The following is a 26,122-nucleotide window of genomic DNA, read 5'->3' on the forward strand; positions in this document are numbered from 1 at the left end:
ATGGGTGAATTACAGGAGAATTGAACAGGTATTTAGAACAGGTCTTCCTACTTCGTGCAGTAAGAACTAAAGGTGAACTGTATTTCTTGTTTGTCACTCTTCCCACAATTACTAAAATGCAACCTGCAAGTGTGAGATACACTCATTATTAAAGGACTGTGAGAACAGCTGACAGATGCGGCCTTTCAAAAGGAAACCACTTTACCTAGTGGCAGCTAAGGAACTGGAAGCACCAAAATAGCCCCTATTATGTACCGCTGGGTACACTAAAAAAATATGGCAATCCTGATTAATTTGTAAATCTCCTGGCAGGGAGGATGAAAAGACGGAAAAAAGTTTACGTGAGGGCTTTTAATGACTAGTCAAACATAACATGAGTCACTGAAAGTTTCCAGTTAAGGATTCCTTTTTTGCCGGACAGTCCTCGTCCAGTCATTTATGAGCCACACGCAGTTTCAGCTGTAACATCTCACGGTTTTACTGCCTCTTCCACAAAAGAATACATAAAAGGAAAGACGCTTCCCGCCGCCTTGAAATGTAGGGCAAACTCTGGCTAGGGGTGGAGAAAAAGAGAACAAGGTATATAGACTGAGAGACAGAGAAGGCAGAAAAGGCGCTGAAAAGGGAAAACAAAAAAAAAGTTTCCCCTAGGTTATGCCTGAGGACCGTGTGTCCTCACTGGCTGGGGTAGATTGTCACCGCGTGCGGAAGGGCTCGGCCCACCGCCCTGCCCTAGCCGAGTAGAGCCTGTCCCTGCCCCCACCCTGCGACAGATGGGCCACTAGAGCTCTGCCTCCTCGCGCTGCCTGCCGGGAGCTCCAGCCGCTTCCGGTGACGCTTGATCGCTGAACTCCGACTCCCGTCAGCCCCCCGATAAAACCGCACCGGGTCTACGCGGGTGCTTTCGGAACTTGTAGTTTAGCTATCGGCCGAGCTTCGTAGGCGGAAACGCGGGCGAACATAGACGGGAACTACCGAGGCGAAGTTACGGGTGGTAGCGAGAGGTCAATTCTCGCCAAACGTGGGGTTGGCGGTGAGGCCGGCGGCGGTAGTTGGGGTTGGGTGGGAGGAGATCCTTTCGCACACACACGAGGAAGGTTGAGCCGCTGTCGCCCTGGTCGCGAGTGTACAGTCTGGACTGTAGCTGCTGCCCAGGACGCCGGCAAGTGAGTCGTTGGCCTCCAGCTCTCCAGTCTTGCCGGCCTCCCCGGGTCAGCGCGGCCTGCTCCTCCCCGGTCGGCCGCCCCCGCCTCCATTTCCCGCCCTCTCTTCACCACACACACGGCCCCCCCGATCATGGATCCCAGCAGCGGCGGTGGCGGCGGAGGCGGCGGCGGCGGGAGCAGCAGCAGCAGCGACTCTGCGCCAGACTGCTGGGACCAGACGGATATGGAGGCCCCCGGGCCGGGGCCTTGCGGCGGCGGCTCCATGGCCGCGGTGGCCGAGGCCCAGCGTGAGAACCTTTGCGCGGCTTTCAGCCGGCAACTCAACGTCAACGCCAAGCCCTTCGTCCCTAACGTCCACGCCGCGGAATTCGTGCCGTCTTTCCTGCGGGGTCCGACCCAGCCGCCGCTGTCCCCAGCTGGCGCGGCCGGCGGCGACCACGGAGCGGGGAGCAGCGCAGGAGGCCCTGCGGGTAAATTGCCGGGCTGGAGATCCCCAAGGCACGGGCGGCTGGCTGGGGCCGGAGTTCCGCGGTGGGGTGGGTGGAGAGGACGCGCCGCCGGGCCGGCCCGCACGTGGGGCGCTGACAGCGGCGCCGGCTGGTCTGGGTGGGGCGCCTCCAGTCTGGGAGCTGCCTGGTTTGGGGCGCCTGGGCCGGGAGGAGCAGAGACCAGGAGACCCGGGGACGCTTGGCCCGCCGCGGAAGGCCGCGGTTCACCCCAGGCATAGGAACCGTATGGGATCCTGGGCCAATCAGTGCCACGAGGCCCAGAAGTGGGGACCGATAGGGCCTGAAGTCGGGCAGGAGGACGGTGTGAGCTTAGGAGTTGAGGGACAAGACTCGTCTCTTCGCCTGGCCTTGAGAGCTGCTCCTGCTGCAGTATTGCAACTGTAATTGCGTTTTAAATATCTGTGGCACTAAACCGACCTGAAGGAATCCCAAGATGCATTGCAGGCTTGTGATCCGCCAGAAACTGTTGGCTGTCAATACAAAGACCTTTTTCACCTTTAACATTTTGAATACTTAAAGTTTTAAAAAATGTCAGAAAGATTCCTCAGTAGTAACATGAGGTATGAAACCTCATTGGTTTATGTGCTGTTTTAAGCGGAATTTAAGACTTTGTTCTGAGTGGCACGTTTAGACTTAATTTTTAAAAAAGTATTGACCTTATACGTGTTGCTTATAAAAGATTAGTTTGCGTTCTTGTATTAGTAGTCCAGTCTGTTACTTGAATACTTCTAATAAGTAAGTAGTTGTCATATGAGGTAGCTACTGGATACACTTTCTGTCATTTCAAGCTTCAGTCCATAAGCATCTTTATACAAAGCGGCTGTATGTTTGGTAGCCTTCAGGTACTGATTTTGTAGCAGTGTTGATGAGTGAATTTAACTATTGCCTTCATGCTGATGCTTATTTGAGTAAATACGGTATTATCTTAAAAGAAAAAAAGAAACAGGAAGGAAAAAGCTGAGTCTTTGGTTATTTAGGGGAGAACACTGGCGGGCCAGATAATTTAAGTTCATGTCAAGTGAGAGTATATTGTTAATTTCTATATTTTAAGTTCTGGACTTAGGCATGGTGTGGTGGTACACTAACTAATTAATGCCTATAGTCCCAGAACTCTGGAGGCTGAGGCAGGGGGATGCTTGGAGAAAGCAGAGAAAACAAATGGTATTGTCACCTCGACTCACTCACTCTCCAGGTGAGATGGTGTATTGCCTGCAACCCTGGCACTCAGGAAGTGAGGGCAGCTGAGATCTTTAGGTGAAGGCTACCGGGACTGTCTGGCAAAATCTTGACCCACAAATAATAAGTAAATAAATAAATAAATTCTTGGAGTTTAGTTCATTGGGAAACTTGCTTCACTCTGCTTTTTAGAAGTGAGAGGGTGTTAGAGTGTTTAGGGGAATGGTTTTGTGAGACACATATATAAGCACAGTTTGTTTGGGGGGGTAGCTTTGGGGCTTTATTGTGCAGGAGGGATTAGACATAACACACTACCCTCCTTCAAACCTGGGGACTTGACTGTTTGATTCACTGGCATTTCTTTTATTTGTGTGTGGTTGATAGTTTTCAAACAAGGAAATTCAGCTTTTAATTCTTTGTAGACATTCAGCTATTTATTAGCTTCCTTACAAATTGCCAGAAGCACTTGTTTCTACCTTATCTTACAGCTTCCACACCTCCAGCCATTTTCTTTCTTGGCTCTCCCTCCTTCCTCTGGAACTATCAGCTTTGAGTAGACTGAGTAGACTGGAGATTGCATTTACAGGCACTGACCAGATTTTAAAGGCATAGTCATCCACAAGGCCATGGTTGGAGTGGTCACTATGAGTGACTAGGCACTGTGTTTTGTGCAGGAGTTTTTCTTTATCTGTTACTTGCTAATTTGTGGTTTTACTAAGTGTGGGCATATGTTTGTGGAAAGTTCCTAAATTATAGTATGTGTGAATTTTTTTTAAATCAAAAATGGTCGTACTGACTAAACCAATTGTTTTTACAAAAATGTTTATATATACATATTTTTTCAAGACAGGGTCTCACTATGTAACTCTGGCTATCCTGGAACTCAAACTCACAGAGATCCACTGGACTGTGTCTCCTGAATGCTGAGATTAAGGGTGTGTGCAACCACCACCCAGCTTAAATTTTGTTGTGTAATTAAAACAGTTGAGAAACTGAGGTCAGCATGGGCTAGAGTAAGAACCCATATCCATTGGGAAAAAAGAATAATAATACTGGAAGCATTCTGTATATGATACCCGGGTGTTGCCTAAATAGAAGTCTAGAACTATGTGGGACAAGTTTGGGAACTTTGGGCCCATACATGCTGCCATCATTCTTACTAGGGGAAAGCAGAAAAAACAATGGCAGGAGCACCTAGCCTATAGCTTGCTAAGTGGAATCCAGATGGTTTTGATGGTGAGGAAATGGTCCATAAGCAACGTGACCTGTTTCCTTTGTTGTTACCCAGGCTGTGGTGGGGAGCTTTGGAAGGTCTGTGGAGAGCAGGGCTCTGGATTTTGTTTTGTTTCTTCTTTGAAATGCAGTGCTGCCTAGAGCAACCAGCAGAGGAAGGGGCTTTGGTGGCATGAATCTTCACAGATTCATATGCCTGTGTCCAGCCATCTCAAATCAGAACAGGGAAACTGGTGCTGAACTTGTTTTCTCTGAAAATTGTAAAAACACCAAATTCCAAACAATGATTAAATAGAACTCATTTAAGTGTAATTAAACGTAATCCATTTAAATTCAACTTTCTATAGAGCCAAGTAAATTGGGCTAGTGATTATCAATGAAAATAGAAGTCTTAAAAATGACTGGAAATGTTTTACTTAAGTTTTAGTAAATTCTCAAGGTTAAGCAACCATTATCACTTGATTAATTTTTATTTTTTTGAAGACAAGGTCACATTGCCTAGGCTAGTCACACAGCCACAGCCTGGGTAACATTGCTACATAGCCAAGACTTTTCTGATTCTGTTTCCTGCCTCTACCTCGCGCAAGTACTGAGATTGTAGGCTTGCATCACCACAGACAGTTTACATGTCCTGTGACCCTCACACACAAGCTGTGCCATTCATGCTCACACAATAATGGTAAGAAACAATTTTGAAAATAAAATCTTGGCACTGTAAGGAGACAGTATCCAAAATTTCTCCAGCTAGGGAAATACTGTAGAAAACAAATACAAGCTTTGTTTTCCTTTTGTTTGTCAGGGAAGAAATATCTTAAAGGTGTTAAAAATAGAATTATCTTTCTGGTTGAAGAGAAAGGAATGAAAAAAATTGTAAACTTTTGGGGTGAGTTAACATATTAGAATGGAAATTTTCGAAGTGGAATTTTTTGTTCAGATATCCATTCTAGGTGCATACAGGCACTTGCCTGTGCACTGAATGTAGACTGCTGTGCAAGGCACGGAAAGGAGGCTCTCATGGGAACCTCAGTATAATGAATTGTGGTCTTTGAAAGAGTCTCTAAGGTGGAAGACTGCAGATGTGCAAAGACATGCAAAGGATTTGGAGGCAAGAGATGGGTGAAGATTCATCAACCTTGTCTCTCCCACCATTAAACTAAAGATATTTGCTTTCTGCCAGGTGTCCTTCATGAATGCCTTGCTTTTGTTCTGAGGCAGGGTGTCAGTGCATTTCCCAGGCTGGACTGGACTTCACCTATCCTTGCCTCAGCCTCCCAAGTGCTGGAATTACTTTTAATTTTTCCAGGAATTTGGCAAAGTAGAACATTACCCTTCTTACTGCTTGGCTCATTCTTACCCAAACATCAGTGACTTTGGGTACCTAAAGGTTTTGTCCTTGTTTTCTGTAGATTTTAATGAAGCAAGTACCTTGAGAGTAGATATAGTTTATATATTCATAAATAGCTTTGTTCTGTTCCCCATTTGTAATTCTTCTTTCAATGGGAAAGAAACAGTAAGAATTTTCTAAGCATTTTCCATTACTGTAACTTAGGAGTGGTTATGTGTGCTTCTCAAATAGGTTCTAACTAGATAATTGTCATTTTATTTGAATGGAAGAAAAAAGCAAGTGTGTGTTACTGAGCAATCTGTGTCTATCTTTGGGTAGTTCATTTCAGTGGTGGGACGATATTTTCTCTTTTTGTATCTTATTGACACTATCTGAAATTGCTTTGGTATGTGTAATATACTTTTGTTTTTGAAGTAGATGAGACATAAATCGTAAATATGACCATAAGGTTACATAAAATGTAGTGGAGTTTTTGTTATGCTACAGAAAACCATATCAGGTTGATATGTGGTATTGCTTTAATGATGTAATAAATAGGCTCTTTGAATGTTACAGCTAGAAATGACTCCAGCAAAACGACACCCTCAGTTTTGGATAAAGAAATTGAAGCATAAGCATGCTAAGTGATTGTGTGAAATCACTCCCAGAGTTAGTGACACCAGTATGCAATTTTGATTTGCCAGCTGATAATTTAGGTCTATTTCTGTGGTGCCATGCTTTTTAATAGTGGAGGAAGGGAATGCCTACAGCCAGTTGCTATAACCTGTATGGATTTTCTGACAGAGTAGCCCTGGAATTTTTCTTTCTAATGTTTTCATTCTTAAAGGATTTTGTAATAAGTCCAGGACTCTGAAATGCTTGTTGTAGGTTTGTGGAGCGGTTACTGCAGCTTACCACTTAGCCTTCCCAGTACGATGTGTGGATACTTCTAACCCATTTTATAGATGCAAAAATTGCAGGTTAGAAAAGCTGAATACCTTAGTAAGATTATGCCCATGACTAAATGGAAGAATAGGCTCTGATTTCAAAGCTTATTTTAATGACAGTAACTCCTAACTTGTAAGTTAACATCAAACAATCTGTTTGAGACCCTTTTCCAAAATTGGCCCATGGATTTTGTTGATATCGCCATCATCTCTCAGGAGCAGCAGAGTCCTGCCAGACACTGCTCTAGTTTCAAGAGCTGCCTCTTCCTGGTGTAGATGGCTTTGAACTGTTTCTTTGTCTTTGTACCTTTGCTCTCTTCTCCTCCTCTTCCTCCCCATACCTCTTTCTTCACTGTCCTTGAGTCTTTCCCTGGTGCCAAGCTAGCCTTGAACTCTTGGGCTCAAGTGATCCTCGTACTTCCACATTCTAAGCACCTGGGGTCTCCAGGTGCTTCAGGTTGCTTTGGTTTGTCTACAGGTTCTTGCTATGGTAGCCCTTGCTGCCTTGAACTCACCAGGAATCCCAGACTGGCCTCAAATTGAGTGATCCTCCTGAGTGAGTGAAGGCTTGCTACAGAGTCTACCTGCCCTTTCCTGTCTAGAGCATTTGACATGTCTCAGACAAACATTGGCATCTCTGTGTGTTCAGCAGCCCCTCTTCTGTTGTCTCCTTACACTGTTTGCCAGTATTGCCTGTGGGAGAAAGAAAGAGATCTCGACATGCAATTTTGGTGACATAGCTTGGTCTCCTGGGTGCTAGAGATGTTTAGTTCCAAACCTCCTGAGTAAGGTGCTTCCAAAAACCTCACTAAGAAAGCTGGCACATTCAAAATGGATTTTACTGTATTCAATCGTAGTAAAAATTCAGTGAATCCATGGTGAGGGGTAAGAAAAGTGCAGAGAATCAGTATGAACCTAAGTGAAGCTAGGTCTGGAGGCACATGCCTATAATCCAGTCTGGATTAATCCACCAGTTCAAAGCTGGCCTGGGCTACATTATAAGCTCAAGGCCAGTCTGAAGTGAGATCTCAACATGCCTATCTTAAAGAAAAAAAAAAAAAGTGGGCTAAGTGTGACCTCAGCTCAGTAGATCAAAACAAAATAAAGTACTTACCACATAAACCAGACAACCTGAGTTTGATTCCCAGAACTAATGTTGAAAATCCAGATGTGGTGCTGTGTATCTGTAATCTCAACATTCCAGTGGTAAAACAAGAAGCCAAGATCACCCCCCCCCCAAACTCATGGGCCAGGATAGCTTGGGGTGCATAGTGTAACAGATGCAAGAAAGGCCCTGTCCCCAATAAATAACATGTAAGGCAAGAATCAACTCTTAAAAACATTGTTCTTTGGTCTGCATGCATATTGTGTCTGTCTGTCTGTCTGTCTGTCTCTCTCTCTCTCTCACACACACACACAGACACACACACACACACACACACACACACACACAAATCAATCAGTTAATACATACATTTAGGCAGGTAGATTTCTGTGAGTTCAAGGCCAAGCAGAGTTAAGGGGGTTGGGGGGAGAAAGAACTGTTGAAGTTAATTCATTAAAGATTAAATGTTCTGGGCTGGAGAGATGGCTCAGTGGTAAGAGCACTGATTGCTCTTCCAGAGGTCCTGAGTTCTATTCCCAGCAACCACATGATAGCTCACAACCATCTGTAATGGGATCTGATGCCTTCTGGTATGTCTGAAGACAGTGACAGTATACTCATATTAAATAAATAAATGTATGTTTGTTTGTTTGTTTGTTTGTTCTGGCCAACCAGTGGTGGTACATACCTTTAATCCCAGCTCTCAGGAGGCAAAGGTTGGCAGATCTCTGAGTTCAATGGTAGCCCAGACTACACCCAGAAATTTATACAAATTTAAATAAGCTAATTCATGAACTATATGAACTGAGCTTTTGTGCACGTGCTTTAATCCAGAGCCTCCAGAGTGCCACCAAGATACTCATCCTGGCCTTTTGGTGGTTGTTTTGGGGGTGGTATATAACTAGCCCTGTCTAATTGTAAACCATTTTCACCACCTGGAAAGGAAACCTGTATTTCCTAAGTAGTAAGCACTACTTACAGTTCCTGCTTTTCCAGTCTATAGTTTGGCCAGTTCTGAGTAGTTCAGGTTAACTATGTCATACAATGTGTAACCTTTGGATCTTTTTGTTTTGAAGACACATTTTCCCCGCCTTGTGTAGCCTTGGCTGTCCTGTCCTTGAGCTCAGAGATCCATCTACCTCTGCCTCCCAAATGCTGGGATTAAAGGCCACTCTTCCCTAGTGATTTTTAAATATGACTTATTTTCTGAGTTAAGTCTTAGACAGTATCTTTTAAAAGTCTTGTTACATACATAGCCTTGGCTGGTCTAGCATTTGCTGTTTTTTAATTTTGTTTTATCTATTGCTTTATTTTTATTGCATTTATTGGGGGGGTGCAGTCCATGGCACATCAGTCACATTGTCACATCATCATGTGACAATCAGGACAACTTTTGGGAGTTGGTCCTCTTCCTTCCACCATCTGAGTGGGATTGAACTTAGATAATAGGGCTTGGTGGCAAGCGCCTTTACCCATTGAGCCATCTTACCAGCCCAAGATCTATGAGCGTTTGCCTCCATGTATGTATCTGTACTGTGTGCATGCCTGGTGACTCTGAAGACCAGAAGAGCATGTTGGATCCCTAGAACCAGAGTTCTAGGTGGTTGTGCGCCACCATGTGGGTGCTGGAAACTGAGCTTAGGTCCTCTGTACGCCACAGCAGGTGCTCTTTCTTACCTTCGGAGCCAGCTCTCCAGCCCCTTTCCACTTACTTTGTTTTATGATTTGTGACATTAGAGCTAATGTTAGAACTAGTTCTTTGTTCCTTGTCTAATGTAAAATCTCTGTGTATGTGTGTGCCTGCACACGTGTGTATGTGTACATCTGTATGGAGACTAGAGGTCAAGTGTCTTTCTCAGTTGGTCTCCTGGGTTTTTGTTTTTTAAAGATTTGTTTTACTTTAAAACATTTCCATTATTGAAAGCTGACTGTTGTCTGAGTTTTTTAATTAACCATTTTGTGTAAGTGCAGGTGCGAATATGCTATGGCATATGTGTAGAGGCTAGAAGCCAATTCTGTGGAATTGGTTCTCTAATTCCACCCATTTTGAATGTTGGTATTAAAGATGCATCACTTCAGCCTGGATTCTTCTACAGTTCTGTGGCTCAAGCATTGAACTCAGGTTGTCAGGTTTGTGTGATGAGCTCTACCTACCTGCTGAACCATCTTGCTGGTGCCCAGATTTCTTTTAGTTGTCTGCAATTGGTAGAGGTCTTTTTTTTTTTTTTTTCCCCCTTTCTGGCTTTTTCAAGACAGGGTTTCTATGTGTAGACCAGGCTGTCCTGGAACTCACCCTGTAGACCAGGCTGGCCTTGAACTCAGAAATCCGCCTGCCTCTGCCTCCCAAGTGCTGGGATTAAAGGTGTGTGACACCACTGCCCAGCTGGTAGAGGTCTTAAAAGTAGGCTAAAGAGAGTTCTGATTTGAAACCCACTTAGCAGCCATTGTTTTGAGTTGCTGAGACCTGTGATGTCATTGAACATCTCTTTTTATCATATTACAAGATAAGCAAAGAAGAAAAGCTTCATTTCTAATAACACTCATTTTTCTTAACCAGAACCTGTGGAGTCCTCTCAAGAACAGTCGTTGTGTGAGGGTAAGTTTTTAAATGTCTAATTAAGAGAACATTAAGCTGTCTGTGATATGTAAATTTAGATATTGTTTTATGAATATGTATTGTGTTTCAATTTTTTTCTCTAGGTTCAAATTCTACTGTTAGCATGGAACTTTCAGAACCTGTTGGTAAGAATTTCTGACAATATTAATACAGTAATCTGAAACTCTTTTCACTCTCCAGATTTAAGATTTAAATGTAGTGCTCTGATGACTGATGTGTCTGTGCTTCAGCCACACTGAATTTTTTGCTATTAGAATTTAGAAGGTGTAACAAATTGAGCATTAACGTTGCCTTGACAAATTAGTGACTTCAAATGGAACTGAGGAGAGGAGTTCTAGCTAATTTAAAAGGTTGTACTTGTTCCTTTGACTTTGTTTCTTTCTTGTGAGGAAGGAGTATTTTTTCCAGACAGGGTTTTTCTTTGTTGTCCTGGCTGTCTTAGAACTCCCATGGTAGACCAGGGTGGCCTCGCACTCACAGAGTGCTGGGATTAAAGGTGTGCACCACCAAGCCCAGCTGCTTCTTTGTTGTTGTTTCCTGAAACTAGGTCTTTTGTAGCCTAGACTAGCAAACTTGCCAAGATGGCCTTGAACCACTGAAGCCATTGCTTCTACTTTGAGATCTTGGGGATTACAGGAACCCCCATTATGCCTAGCTCTAACATTTCATCAAACATTTCCATCCTTTTAAAAATAACTTCATTACTCTTTAAAAATTTCCAGTTTCAAAGGTGACTGTTAAAGAGTCATTATTTACTTAGAAAATTCTAGTTTTTATACTTTACCTTTCTCCCCATCTGTCAGGACATCTTGACACTGGATAGCTGATTTTGGGAGTGATGGCTCTCGTGTTTACCTATAGTCTGCTCTTAGGAGGTGACACGATGCTAGGATAGCACAGTGTGCATGGCATCAGTTCTGCCATATGGCTCTGTCCTGTCAGCACCTACCCATCTCTCTCTGCCTGTGTCATGGGTGTCAGGAGAGGGACCTAAGTGACTTGTATTTGCTGCTTTAAAGCCTGTGTGGTTAAATGCAGGTATTATTTTTCAAGATAATGAATTAAAATGCCTTTCTTCAGTAGAAAATGGAGAGACAGAAATGTCCCCAGAAGAATCATGGGAGCACAAAGAAGAAATAAGTGAAGCAGAGCCAGGGGGTGGTTCCTCAGGAGATGGAAGGCCACCAGAGGAAAGTACCCAAGAAATGATGGAGGAGGAAGAAGAAATACCAAAACCTAAGTCGGTAGTGGCACCGCCAGGAGCTCCTAAGAAAGAACATGTAAATGTAGTATTCATCGGACATGTCGGTAAGTTGTCCTCAGAGAATTCATAGGCAATGGCCAGAGTTATTGGAGACTCCAAAGTATAGAGCGTCTTGTTTAGCTTCTTGGAGATGTGGAGTAATACTGTGGGTTGATTCCAGTAAAATGCTGTGTCTGTGTGTCTGTGTGTAGTTATTTATGCAATTGGGTTTCTCTGTGTAGCCCTGGCTATCCTGGAACTAGATCTGTAGACCAGGCTGCCCTCAAGCTCACAGAGATCTGCCTGCCTCTGCCTCCAGATTGCTGGGATTAAAGGTATGTGCCACCACTGCCTGGTTATTTTTTTGTTATGTTTTGTTTTTGAAGTTTAGGTAGAGGAACTGTTTTGTAATGGCATAGAGGTTGGAAGGAAATAACCTTCAGTATGTATATAATGGATAATTAATTAGTCTGTAGACCACTGGTAATGGTTTGCCACACTGTGAAATCTCTTAATTAGTATCCAAGAAATGTACATATTTTTGAATTAGCATTAGTTGATATGTTCCTTTTAATGGGTTAATATTATTCCTATTGAGCTTAATTTTGTATGAAATGAGAAATTCTAAATTTAGAGTAACTTTTGGGTGCTTGTCAAATAACTGATTTAGCCAAAGAAACAAGACCTTATTTTATGTTTTCTGATTTATTATCCCTGTATCTTGAGACAGGGACTCACTATACAATAGTTCAGATTGGCCTTCAACCGAGGCTCTTCCTGTGCTTCAGTCTCCTGAGTTGCAGATAGGCCTCACCGTGCTTGACTCAGCTCCCTTTATAGAAGACTAACTTTGAAATCTGTGAAGGAATGCCTGGTCTGTTTCCAGAAACAGAATAAAATGAAAGAAGGACCGCTCACACAGCCTGCCCTGGAGGTGCACTAAAGAGATTGAGGCAGGAGAATTAGGTTCAAGGTTAACCTGGACTGTTAACACAAGTTCTTTAGCTTCTTTTGCTGAATTCTAAGGCTGTCTGGGGAACGTGTATTCTCTGATACTGTGCTGCTAGCTGAAAATCCACAATATTTTTTTTTTAAATTATTTCTCTATCAGGTAAGTATTTCTCAGTCATCATTGCCCTATAGGGAATCAGCCTTGTTTATTGTACATGCAAGAGGGTCTCTAGAATTTAATCCCCAAATTCTATTACAAGTTCATTTGCTTTTGCAAGACTGGATTATATAAAATATCACTGATGTATTTGTAGATATTGTTGTTTTTAACCTATATTCCAATATTTTTGCTGTTCCTTTTAGATGCAGGCAAGTCAACCATTGGAGGACAAATAATGTAAGTCTCTTTTACCTAATGATAGAGTTAGTTTGATTGGATAAATTTCAGGCATTGTTTTAAGTGTTCATGTTGCGGTGCAGTTGTGATAAAATTGGTCACCACCTCAAGTGATGACACTTTAAGACAGATGTTAAGTATTTTGTTGTCACTGTGAGTTTTAAATCACTGCCAGACTCACAGAACACTGTGTTTCTGAAAGCTGTCATTAAGAAACAACAAAAAGGTAGGTGTGTGTGTTGGTGATGTTTACACATGAATATTGGTGCATGCATCTATATGCCCATACATGTAAAGCCCATAGCAGAACATCATGCATGTATCTTGCTGTTGCTGTCTCTGCTATATTGCCTTGAGATGGGTCTCTGACTGAACTGGAGACTTCCAGGTTTAAGGTATAGCCACCTAGCTTTTGGAATCTGCCAAAAGCCCATCTTCTCCACACACCCCCCCCCCCCCCCCCCCCCCGCAACTTACAGCTATAGGAACTTATGCCCAGCTGTAGGTTGATTGGTTGGTTGGTTGGTTTTGAGATAGGGCTGTGTGTCACCACATCCATTTTCATGCACAGATTTTTATGTAGATGCTAGGGGCTTTAACTTGTTCCTCATGCTTGCAGAACAGGACCTTCACATTCTTGCTTTTAAAAAAAATGTTTTTTTTCCCTCTTTCCTTTTATTTTATGTACATTTGTGTTTTGCCTACTTTATGTGTGTGAGGGTGTCAGATTCCCTTGAACTGGAGTTGCAGACGTGAGTTGCCATGTGGGTGGTGGGAGTTGAACCCAGACCCTCTGGAAGAACACCCAGTGCTTTTAACCATTGAGCCATTTGTGAGTGGGGGGGTTGGGAGGGCTAGGCATGGTATAGTGCCATGGACCTTTTAATTAATCCTAGCACTTGGGAGGCAGAAGCTTGTTGTTGCAGGCAATAGTGAGCTCCTGTGTAGGTGCTGGGTCCTCTCCAAATACACTTAAGTAAGTAAGTGTTGGGCCATCTTTCCAGTCCCTTCTTTTTTTTTTTTTTAGATTTATTTATTTATATGAGTACATTGTAGCTGTCTTCAGACACACCAGACGAGGGCATCGGATCCATTATGGATGGTTGTGAGCCACCATGTGGTTGCTGGGAATTGAACTCAGGACCTTTGGAAGAACAGCCAGTGCTCTTAACCACTGAGCTATCTCTCCAGCCCAGTCCCTTCTTTCTAAAAATGTATGTGTATGGGAGTGTTGGCTCTCCTGGAGTTGGAGTTACAGGTGATTGTAAGCTGTCTGAGGAGAGTGCTGGGAACTGAACTCATGTCTTCCAGAAGTACAGCAAACCCTCCTAACTGCTGAGCATCTCTCCAGACCCCGACTTTTGTAACTGAAAGAATTTGAACTGATTATTTCATGTTTTGCAATTTGGATATGACTGATACTTTCTCATATTAAGAATATCACAGAAGTTGGGCACTGGTGGCACACGCCTTTAATCCCAGCACTTGGGAGGCAGAGGCGGCAGGCAGGTCTCTGAGTTCAAGGCCAACCTGGTCTACAGAGTGAGTTCCAGGACAGCCAGGGCTACACAGAGAAACCCTGTCTCAAAAACCAAAAGAATTAAAAAAAAAAAAAACAAAAAAAAAAAACAGAGAAAAAAGAAATAGTATATTTTGTCTCCTGTGGAGAATTGTGATATCAACAATGTTTTATATGTTCATTATGTTTTATAAAGTACTGGCAGTGTGAGCTGAGCGTACCTTGGTAAGGTACAAACTGTCAGTTCATTATGAAGGACTTTTGTTTTTACATAATAATTTGAAAGGATACAAATATTCTTATATTTAAACTAGCTCTGTGGATGGTACATTTACTTTAAAAGAGCTAGTGAGATGGCTTAGTGGGCAAAGGTCACCAAAGCTAACTGCCTGAACTCAATCCCCAGGACCCACATGGTAGATGAGGAAGACTGACTGCTACAGACTGTCCTCTGACTGCCACATGGATACCATGCTTGCACACACACAAACTAAAGAAAGGGAATTCTACTTTTAAATAGCTGTTTTTCTTCAGTGCAGGGTCCCTTCAAGTGCTCTAACACCGTCCTTATTTACTGAGTAATTAACTGAGCCCCTCTTTTCTGTCTTTAACCATTTTCAGGTATTTGACTGGAATGGTCGACAAAAGGACACTTGAGAAATATGAACGAGAAGCTAAAGAAAAAAATAGAGAAACTTGGTATGTAAATTTTTTATACTATGAGTTACTTTTAAGGAAACACAATACCCTTAAAGTTTTTGTAATCTGTTCAAACACATATTTCAAGCCAAGCCCAGTGCTGTATGCCTATGGTCTCATTACTCTGGATGCTTGAGGCCAGGAGTTTGAGGCCAGCCTGGGTAACAATAGTGAGGCCCTATTGCAATAAAATGATTTTAAACAAATTTTTCTATTTAAAATACTATATAATAAAGGTAACATTCATATCATACATAGAGACCTGCTCCTGATGATTTATACAAAGGAAGCTTGAGAGTCATCTAAACATATAGTAGCCAGAAAATTGTTTAATAAATTATGTCATCCATGTAATTGAACACTTGTGTAACCATAAAAGATTATATTTATATTGCTAGGCAGTGAAGGCCATGCCTTTCATTCCAGCACTTGGGAGGCAGAAGCAGGCAGATCTCTGTGAATTCTAGGACAGCCAACACTACACAAAGAGATCCTGTCTTGAAGAACCAAAGGGGGGAAAATTATGTTTATCAAATTTATAATAAGCAGGAATGAAACAACATTGCAGTGGCATTTGAAGAGAAAAGAAATATAATTGTACTTAGGATTTGTAATCATAATGCATAATGTAAATAAATACTGGAAGGAAAAAAGGAGAATTAATAGTTATTACCTTTCAGTAGCAAAGAAAAAAGTGTGTGTCTGTGTCTGTAAGCTGTGTAACCTTACTTATTCTGATGTTAAACTTTACAGACCTGGAAGTACAGGTACGTAGTAGTAGAGTAATGCCTGAGTGAGAGAGAAGCTTAGGTTCGATGTCCAGCACTTGAGGGGAGAGAAGGTTGCAGCCCTTACTTCACTGGGACACATGTTCTTTTCAGGAAGAACCACATTTCTCTATTTGATTATTTGATTATTGTTATTGAGACAAAAGTCTATTTAGTTCTAATTGGCCTGGACCTCACTATATAGAGCAGGCTAGCTTTGAAATCAGAGATCTGCCTATCTCTGTTAACCAAGTGCTGGGATTGAAGAGGTGTGTCACCACAATTGGCAAATGGAACAAGTCTTAATTAGTATTAGACTAAAAAGATTACAAGCTATTATCATGGTGTTTTAAAATAATTTATATAGAATTATATAATTCTTACACAGTGAAATAATATTGATAATTTTTAATCAGTAACCACTGTTCCAGCGTGATGTGAATGGTGGTCTTGTGAGAAAAAATATGCTTTTTTGAGATGAGTTCTGATTATGTAGCCTAGATTGACCTCAAATTTATTCCTTCGCAGTCTATAAGTTATGGTATTGGGATACAGGTAAGAACCACTCTGCCTGCCTTTAGTACCCTTGTTTTTGCAACGATTATATTCTGTCATACAGTTAGAAAAGTGAAGAAAGGACGATTATCTCACTCTGTGATGTTGGAGTTTGGAATTAGTTGTATTAATTATACTTCTCTTGCTGTGATTAAACGCTGTGACCAGAAGCAGCCTATCGAAGGAAAAATAATTTGGGATGCGAATCCATTGTGGCTGGGAGGCTTGCCAGCAGGTAGCCACTGTAGCCAGAACAGCAACCTGAGAGCAAACCAGAAGCAGTGTAAAGCTTTAAATTCTCCAAGCCAGTCTCCAGTGACATTTCACTTCTGACATAGCCACACACTCAAGCCTTCCTAAACAGCACTAGGACCAAATATTCCATGCTCATGACGGAAGGAGACAGTTCATTCAAAGCACAATGTTAGAACTGTGACTCATCTTTGTTTTTCTTTTTTCTATCACCTTTTTTGCCTCAGTCTTCCTGATACTGGAATTAATTATGCCCAACACTTTTACCTTTATGAATAATGTTTGCTTATAGACTAGTTGACTATGGGAATGCTCTGTTTGACTCATTGAATTCTCTTGTTTTTATTTTACTAGTAATATGATACATGATAGTGGACATGAAACTGGTTGTCTCATTTAATTATATGTTTAATGGTAGAAGAATATTTTTAAAGATAATCATATGTTCTTTAAAAAATCCTTCCAGGTACTTGTCTTGGGCCTTAGACACAAATCAGGAAGAACGAGACAAGGGTAAAACAGTAGAGGTGGGTCGTGCCTATTTTGAAACAGAAAAGAAGCATTTTACAATTCTAGATGCTCCTGGCCACAAGAGTTTTGTCCCAAATATGATTGGTGGTGCCTCTCAAGCTGACTTGGCTGTACTGGTAAGAAAGACATTTCTAGTCTGTACATATTTATTAATAGCCCACGTTGTATCTTTTTATGTAAGTTTTCTATCACTGATTTGTAAAATAGTCTCACCATGTACCTCTGGCTGTCCTGGTCAGAGGTCTGCTTGCCTCTAATTGAAGGTATGCTCTGCAACCCTAACTTTATATTCTAGTGTGACATATACATTAGTCACAGTATTTCATTTCTGTCACTCTTATCTGCCCAAGAACTGTTTATCATTTACTTATTAAAAATACATTAAACATTTTCTTGTTGCTGTTATCCATGTGCCCAAATTTAGTGTTTTCTTGACTGCTAACCCCAATCTTCATTTTTTCCTTTCCCCTTCCCTTTCCCTCCTTCTTGGTGGTACATGCCCTCCTCGAACTCATTATCCTCTTGTCTCAGAGTCCCAAATGCTAGGATTACAAGTATGCATTAGCATACATTTGTAGTATTGGAGATTAAATCCAGTAGGGGCTGGATAGATGGCTTAGTAGTTAATAACACATACTGCTCTTGCAGAGGACCTGAGTTTGATTCTCAGCATCCACACTGCGTGGTTCACAATTGCCTGTAACTCAGGATCCAACAGGATCCAAGGTATCTGATGCTTCTGGCCTTAGCAGGAGACTGCACTCACATATACTAGAGATTGACTTAGGTCCCTGAAATTGCTAAATACATATTTTATCACATCCTTAGCCTGAAACATTTGAAGTATATGCTCATGAATAGACTTAGGGAACTTAAAGGGTTAGAAAAAAATATCCATATTTGTTTTGATATTTGGCACAGCCCATGGGAATAACTCTTAACAATGAGCTACACCCACTCATCCACAACTCTCTGTTTCTTTGTTTTCTTTTATTTTGAGACGGGTTTTTCTATGTAGCCCTAAATAACTGTCCTGGAACTCTGTTGAACTCAAGAGATTTGCCTACCTCTGCCTCCTGAGTACCAGGATTAAAGGTGCTTGCCATCACCACCACCACAGCCACCAGACATTAAATCCTCAAATCTTTGAACCATTCAGACACCATATGATTGGATGTGTCCATTGTAACACACATACTCTGGCTTCCTTGGAAAGCTTTCTTACAGAACTTAAAGTGTAGATGTTTTGCTGCTAGATTTGGTGGAGGGTGGACATGACTGGAATGTTTAAGAGTAAATTACTTGGTTTCTTGAAATAGGTAATCTCAGCCAGGAAAGGAGAGTTTGAAACTGGATTTGAAAAGGGAGGACAAACAAGAGAACATGCAATGTTGGCAAAGACAGCAGGAGTCAAGCACTTAATTGTGCTTATTAATAAGATGGATGACCCCACAGTGAACTGGAGCAATGAGAGGTGAGCTCGGAGCTTTACAAGCACGTCAGAAGCAAAGGCTGCCTTTTCTACTGTCTGCATTGGTTCTTCGAGTTTTTCTAAGCTTTAATTTGTTTACTGATGAAACTAGAGTTTGTCTAGTTGGCATAATTGATTTATTTCTAAATATTCATAGATACGAAGAATGTAAAGAGAAACTAGTACCATTTTTGAAAAAAGTTGGCTTCAATCCCAAAAAGGACATTCATTTTATGCCCTGCTCAGGACTGACGGGAGCAAATCTTAAAGAGCAATCAGATTTTTGTCCTTGGTACATGTGAGTAACCTTTCTGACTGTTTGTTTGGTTTTTTGGTTTTTTTGTTTTGTTTTTTGTTTTTAAGGGAGGATGGACATATCATCATAGTAAAAGAGCTACAATCTTTGTCTTCTAAAAAAAAAAAAATTTGTGGTCCATTGATTGACTGATTTATGTGGTTGGTGTATGCTTATGTGTCCAATGTGAAGGTGCTTGCCCATGTTTGTGTTTGTACAGCCTAGAGGTTGATACCAGGGGTTTTTTGTTTTGTTTTAAAGCAACAAATATTTTTTTAAAGATATATTTAAGTATATGAGTACACTGTAGCTTCAGACACACCAGAAGAAGCCATCAGATTCCATTACAGATAGTTGTGAGCCACCATGTGGTTGCTGGGAATTGAACTTAGGACTTCTGCAAGAGCAGTCAGTGCTCTTAACCACTGAGCCATCTCTCCAGCCCTGACACCACGAGTTTTGAGAGAGTTTCACACTGAGCCTAAAACTAACTGATTAGGATCGAATGACTAGCTAGTAAGCTCTGTATCAGTCTGTCCTCCCCAGTGCTGGAATTAGAGATGAATGCTACCACCTGGCTTTTACATGGGTGTTGGGGTCCAAACTATATCCTTGTGCTTTCATAGCAGGCACTTAACTCTGAGCTACCTCCCCAGCCCTGTGTAGTCTTTTTTGAGTAATGGGAGTTCTTTATGGGCCTTTGGCTTATATCATTAGGTTACTTGCCTTATAAACATGAGGCCCCTGGGGTTCAGTTCCCCAGATCCACTTACTCAAGCACATATAATCCCAAAAAGGTTTCTTGTATATAAGTCCCTTACTAGATAAATGATGGGTACTTAGCAACTATTTTTCCATTCTATATTAAATTCCTTCATAGCTTCCCTTTCTGTCATTCGTGCTTGTTTGTGTTGAGGAGAATCTAGAGCCTTGCCCATACCGAGTGTGTTCCGTGTCACTTGAGCTATTCTCCCTTAACCGTCCTATTTCTCACTGTGCATATGAGTACAGATATGCATGGGCTACAGGCCCTCAGTGAAGGTCAGAGACCTCAGCACAGGGTGGTTCTCTCCTTCCTGCTAACCTCTCACTTCTGCTTCACTCTACTCCCCCTGGCCTATGACCATCCATGTGATTCTCCAATTTCTGCCTCCCGTTTTCTCTTAGCAGTCCTGGAATTACAAACATGTCGGCAAATCCATGTTTTGTTTTAAAATATATCCAGTTAGATGGCTCAGCATATTATGGTGTCTGCTGCCAAGCCTGGTGATGTCATGGTAGAAGTAGAAAACAAACTGCAGAGAGAGAGAGAGAGAGAGAGAGAGAGAGAGAGAGAGAGAGAGAGATATGAATGAATGATCCAAGACCACAAAGATGTAGCCCTACGGAAGAGGATAAGGCCAGTTTAGTTTCTCAAGTAATTAAATGTTAAGATTTTAGGTTTTCAGGGCTGGAGAGACACCTCAACAGTTAAGAGCACTTGTTGCTCTTACATATGACCTGTAAATTGGTTCCTAGCACCCACGTGGCAGCTCACAAGCATCTGTAACTTCAGTTCCAGGGGATCTGATGCTCTCTTACCTCCTCAGATAGTAGGCATGCACATGATGCATATACATATGTACAGACAAAACACTAAGTACACATGAGACAGACTATAAAACACATCTACATTTAACAAAAAACCCCTGTCCCTTTTATATTTAGTTTTCAGTTCATTTTTTTGTGTAAGGTTTATGGTCTTTACCTAGCTAAGTTCATTTTGTTTGTTTGTATTTGTATGGGTATCCAATTATTCTGGTACAATTTCTCTGTAATTATCACCCTTATTAGAAATCAAATGGCCATAAATGTTGAGGTTTTTTCTCTCTCTCTCAGTTCTCTTCTTTTCAACTGTTTATCTTAATTCTGTGCAGTCTTGCTTACTATAGAACTTGGAAATTGGCTAAAATTTGCTTGCTTTCTTTTTCTTACCTTTCTTTTTTGAGTCTCTTGAACTTCCACACATATTTTAGGATTAGTTTGTAATTACTGTAAAGCAGGCAGACAGCCTTGCTAGATACTGTTGCCTCACAGAGGAAAAGTTGTGTTACAGAACCCTGATTTTAAGTTTTACAATGCATGAAATCTGGTGATAGAAAGTAGAAATAGGTTCCAGGACAGCCAAGGCTACACAGAGAAACCCTGTCTCAAAAAAAAAAAAAAGAAAAGAAAAGAAAAAGAAAAAAAGAAAGTAGAAATAGAATATAGGCATTTGGTACATTGCCTATAATCCTAGCACTTGAAGCAGGAGGATTGAGCTTGAGGTAAGTCTAGAAGACATAGCAAAACCTTATGTTCCTTGTCCTTATGTAGTTAATATTACAATGTAGGCTGTTGCAAAACATTTCTAACTTAATGTAAACTTATGGAGAAATAGGGCCAGGGCATCTCTGCCAGTCAAGGTGTTTTGCTGCCGAGCTTAATGGCTTAGTTCTTGCCCCAGGGCCCAGACCATTTAAGGAGAGAACTGACTCTTGCAAGCTGTCCTCTGACCCTATATACACGTGGAGACACATACACACAGACACACAAACACAGTAAGTTAGTTGGTAAATATCCAGAGTAGTTTTGTGTGTTTGTAACTTTTGTTTTGTTGTGTTTTATTCTGAGACAGTGATCTCACTATGTAGCCCAGATTAGCCTTGAATTTATTATTAACCTCTTGTCTAAGTATCTCAAGTGCTGGGATTACAGGGATTACATTATACCTGGCCTGGGGAGCCTTTTAAAGTTAAGTATTTTGTTTTATTTTAGTTTTCTTAGGTGTACGTTTCATGAAATGGAAAAGTATTAAATGAAAAAATGTACATGGGAAAAAATGGTCATTTTTTTGTTTAAATTATAATTAACTTCTTAGATTTTTAAAAATTATTGTGTTTACTTTCTTTAATTGATACTGTTCTGTTCTCAGTGGCTTACCATTTATTCCATATCTGGATAATTTGCCAAACTTCAATAGATCAGTTGATGGACCAATCAGGCTGCCAATTGTGGATAAGTACAAGGTACCTCAAATAGTAAAGTTACTGTACTTCAGGGGAGATGAAATCATTGTTTTGTTATAGTCATAGAAAAAATTATTAGTAAACATTTATTACCTTTTTGAATGTTTGTTTATGGAAGGCCATGATTTTCGCTTAGCCTGGAGATTTTCAGTGAGTCATTTTTTAGCTGCAATAATACAATGAAAAGGCTGTTCTGAAAGATTTTTCACATTAAAAGTGGTAGCTTTGGTAAGTAGCTCTGCAAGAAGAAGAGTGTGTTTAGTTATAATAGTACCAATACATGAGGGCTTTTTTTTGTCAGAGTGCAATGCATTGGGTGTGGTGGTATATACATTTAGTTTCAGTACTTTGCAGGCAGAGACAGGTGAATCTTTTTTAACTCAAGGCCAGCCTGATCTACATAGCAAATTCTAGGCTAGCCAGGGCCACACAGAGAGACCTTGTCTCTACGAAAACAATTCCAAATATCTCAAACACCTACAAAAAAATGTGGCTTCCTTGGTTTCAATTGGATTTTCAGTTGTTTCTTAGGTACTTTGTTTTGGAATACAGCGACTTGAGTGAGCGGCATATCAGGAAAGCTGTCTGCACTGGGCTATGTCCCAAGCCCTCACCTCAGTCTTTACATGGTGACAGAAATAATAATAATAATAATTCATGTCATGTTAAGTTTACAAATAAGTAGTTTTTCTAAATTTGTACAAATAATTCTGATCTTCCAACGTAAACTCTGTGCTGTTTTCTGCATGAAGCTTTCTTTTGAACTGTAGGTATTCTTTGTTATTTGAAATAAGTGTGCTCCGGCTTAAGATACAAAGTATTATGGACTATTTGTTACTTGCTCTGTGTTTAAGAATAATCATAAGCATTCTAACACTTACTAAGCTAAATATTTTTCCATAGAATTTCACTTTGGGTTATTCACTTGCTATAATCAGCAATAAAAGTCTTGACAGTTTTACTTTTTTTTTTTTTTTTTCGTTTATCCTGAATTTGAATAGGATATGGGGACTGTGGTCTTGGGAAAGCTGGAATCTGGATCTATTTGTAAAGGCCAGCAGCTTGTAATGATGCCAAATAAGGTAAGCATTTAGCATGTGTTGTCTTATTTAGTCTCTTGAAAATGTTCACAGAGCCCAGATTTTTCCAAAACTTAGGAATTTCCACTAAAACAAACAGGTAATATTTTACTACTAAAATATTGTTATTTAAAATAATAAGTAATAATTATTTTATTTATCTTAGGTGAAATTAAAGAATAAATAGAGGGCTGGGCAGTGGAGGCACAACTTTACTCTCAGCATTCAGGAGGCAGAGGCAGGGGGATCTCAGAGGACAGCTTGATCTGTAGAGTTCCAAGACAATCAGGAGCCAGCTTTAAAAAAAAATTAACAACAACAAAAACCCAGAGGTGTTTTTTTTTTTTTCTTTTTTTTTTTTGGTTTTTGTATTTTGTTTTTTGTTTTTGTTTTTTGTTTGTTTGTCTTTTAATCAGTGACAATTAAAGGGTTAGCTGACCCTGTTAGAAGGTACAACATGGGGCTAAAGAGATAAGAGTACTGCCTGCTCTTCCAGAGGTCCTGAATGCCCAACAACCACATGGTGGCTCACAACCATCTGTAATAGGATCTGATGCCCTCTTCTGGTGTGTCTGAAGACAGCTACAGTGTACTCACATACATATGATAAATAAATTTTTTTTTTTAAAGAATGTACAACATGAAGGTTTGAAACTATCAACCTATCCCATTCTTAATAGGGGCAAATAAAATAAGGGATTGGCAGTAGTTAGTAACTGCTTTGGTTAACAGCAAATTAAGTAAGCCATGGAAGAAAACTCAGGCTCTATCCTGGTGTGCCTCTGTGTCTCTGTGTCTGCGGTCCGTGTCATTCAGATGCCACAAAATAGTATGTCCATGACTGTACTTCCAGGGAGTTTTTTAAATTATTATTATTAATCTTTTGGGGTATTATTGTGGTTTTTTTTCTTTTTTTAAGATTTACTTACTTTATGCATATGAGTACACTGTAGCTGTCTTCACATTTGAAACATGAATCCAGTTTTGAATTGCTTAACAGTTCAATTGCTTAGCAGTGTTAACCTCACCCATTCATTTATGAACCTACTACTACCAGCTTTATGCTTAAAGATAGTAAATTTTAGGGGCTCAAGAGTTGGTTTGGTGATTGAGTGCTTGCTGCTGTTGCAGAGTCCCAGCACTTTGGGTGGTCGACAGATCTCCTTGTCTCTGCTTCCTTAATGTTTCTTGGCTTTCTGGGTACCTGGACTCAATTGGTATACATATCAATATAAATACAGCTTTTTTTTTTCCTGGTTTTTCGAGACAGGGTTTCTCTGTGTAGCCCTGGCTGTCCTGGAACTCACTCTGTAGACCAGGCTAGCCTCAAACTCTCGAACTCAGAAATCCGCCTGCCTGTGCCTCCCAAGTGCTGGGATTAAAGGCGTGTGCCACCACTGCCTGGCGCCTTAGGTATCTTTAAAAAAATAACATAAAAATTAATTAAGTCAGAGGCGGTAGCACACGCCTTTAATCCCAGTACCCAGGAGGCAGAAGCCAGCCTGGGCTACAAAGTGAGTTCTAGGGCTAAACAAACCCTGTTGAACCCCACCCCCCCCCCCCCAAAAAAAAAAAATTTAAGGGTTGGCAGTGTGGCTCAGTAGATAAAAGACTTGACCTTGACACCTAGAAACCACATAAAGGAAAAAGGAGAGAAACTCTCCACAGAGTTGTCCTCTGACCTCTTATCCACATGTACCCTGCACTCCAACCCCTACCCACACCCAAACAAGATGCATAATTAAAAACAAACAGATTGCTGGGCGATGGTGGCGCACGCCTTTAATCCCAGCACTTGGGAGGCACAGGCAGGCGGATTTCTGAGTTCGAAGCCAGCCTGGTCTACAAAGTGAGCTCCAGGACAGCCAAGGCTGCAAAGAAAAACCCTGTCTCGGGGAAAAAAACAAAACAAAACAGATCTTGTTAGTGAATTTAAAGCTAGATTTGATGATTTTTACTTTTGAGGTATTATAAAATTATACCAAGAAACAGATTGATGTTTTTAGTACTTTCTAGGTAAATACCTTTTGTTAATACATGTAATGCTGTGGTCCCATTTTCTGTATCACCCCTCCATCCTTCCCATGCAGGGCCATGGCCTATTGGTGAAACAAAAGAGAAAGTGATGTCAGTAACAATAATGAGCTGACCATAGCAGTACATGGCTGTCTGGTTCTTATTTTGTATATATGAATGTGTTGCCTACATCTGTGTATCATGTACACCTGGTGCCCACAGCAGCCATGGAGCCCTGGCTTTCCTAGAAGTGGAATTATAATTAGTTGTGAGCTACCAGTTGGGTGCTGGGAATTGATGAATGTGTCCTCTGGAAGAGCAGCAAATGCTCTTAATACCGTGTCAGTGTCATCTTTCCAGCCCACACAATGCATTTTTAAAATTCAGTTGTTAAAATAACTTTCTTTTTTTTTTTTTTTTTCCGGTTTTTCGAGACAGGGTTTCTCTGTGTAGCCCTGGCTGTCCTGGAACTCACTATGTAGACCAGGCTGGCCTCGAACTCAGAAATCCACCTGCCTCTGCCTCCCAAGTGCTGGGATTAAAGGCGTGCGCCACCACCGCCCGGCAAAATAACTTTCAGAAACACATGCTTAATTGAGGATTGACCTGCTGTGAGGAAATAATTTTTGAATTCTGAAACTTAGATTTAAAAGAGTTAAAAATCCAGTTATTAAATTTGATGTTTGTCTTAGTTTCCTGTGGCTGATAAAAATACCCTACGAAAAGCAACTCAAAGAGGCTGGAGAGGTGGCTCTGAACTTGTTTCATCAGCAGCTCAGGATGGCCTCCTAATTCCAGCTCTAGGAGATCCTATGCCCTCTTCTGGATGCCCTCCATAGACATTGCATACGTGACATTCTACACACAGAGATGAGCACACACTTATAAATAAATAAAAGTAATTTTCTAACAAAGCAATGAGGCTGGAGAGATGGCTTAGTGGTTAAGGAGTACTTATTGCTCTCGCTGACAACCAGGTTCAGTTCACAACAGGGACACAGTGGTTCTAGGGCATCTTGATGTTATCACTTCTGACCTTTGAGGGCATCAGGCACACATGTGGGGCGCATAAATACATTCAGGTAAAACACAAATGTATAAAATAAATAAATTTGGGGAGCTGAGCAAAGCAACTCAAGAGATCAAGGCTTTATTTCAGCTCTTAGTTAAAGGTTACAGTCCCTCATGGCAGGAAAATCAAGGCCATAGAATTTTGAAGCCAT

General features: G+C 41.1%; 1 protein-coding gene across 2 annotated transcripts in view; it reads left to right on the forward strand.

The window, feature by feature from the left end:
• Positions 1-1,057: 1,057 nt before the first annotated feature.
• Positions 1,058-26,122, forward strand: part of Gspt1 (G1 to S phase transition 1) — a 29,388-nt gene continuing 4,323 nt past the window's right edge. Inside the window, exons 1-11 of one of the 2 annotated variants that reach the window (XM_028778319.1) lie at positions 1,058-1,636; positions 10,018-10,056; positions 10,161-10,202; positions 11,158-11,385; positions 12,635-12,668; positions 14,809-14,886; positions 16,927-17,107; positions 18,311-18,465; positions 18,620-18,760; positions 21,711-21,804; positions 22,806-22,886. In XM_028778319.1, coding sequence (XP_028634152.1) covers positions 1,297-1,636; positions 10,018-10,056; positions 10,161-10,202; positions 11,158-11,385; positions 12,635-12,668; positions 14,809-14,886; positions 16,927-17,107; positions 18,311-18,465; positions 18,620-18,760; positions 21,711-21,804; positions 22,806-22,886 — 1,413 coding nt within the window. In that variant the 5' untranslated portion in view covers positions 1,058-1,296. The remainder of the gene's footprint in view (positions 1,637-10,017; positions 10,057-10,160; positions 10,203-11,157; positions 11,386-12,634; positions 12,669-14,808; positions 14,887-16,926; positions 17,108-18,310; positions 18,466-18,619; positions 18,761-21,710; positions 21,805-22,805; positions 22,887-26,122) is intronic. The other variant, XM_028778320.1, reaches the window with a different exon arrangement.

Source organism: Grammomys surdaster, unplaced genomic scaffold, assembly GCF_004785775.1.
Source record: "Grammomys surdaster isolate TR1022 unplaced genomic scaffold, NIH_TR_1.0 334, whole genome shotgun sequence".
NCBI lineage: Eukaryota > Metazoa > Chordata > Mammalia > Rodentia > Muridae > Grammomys > Grammomys surdaster.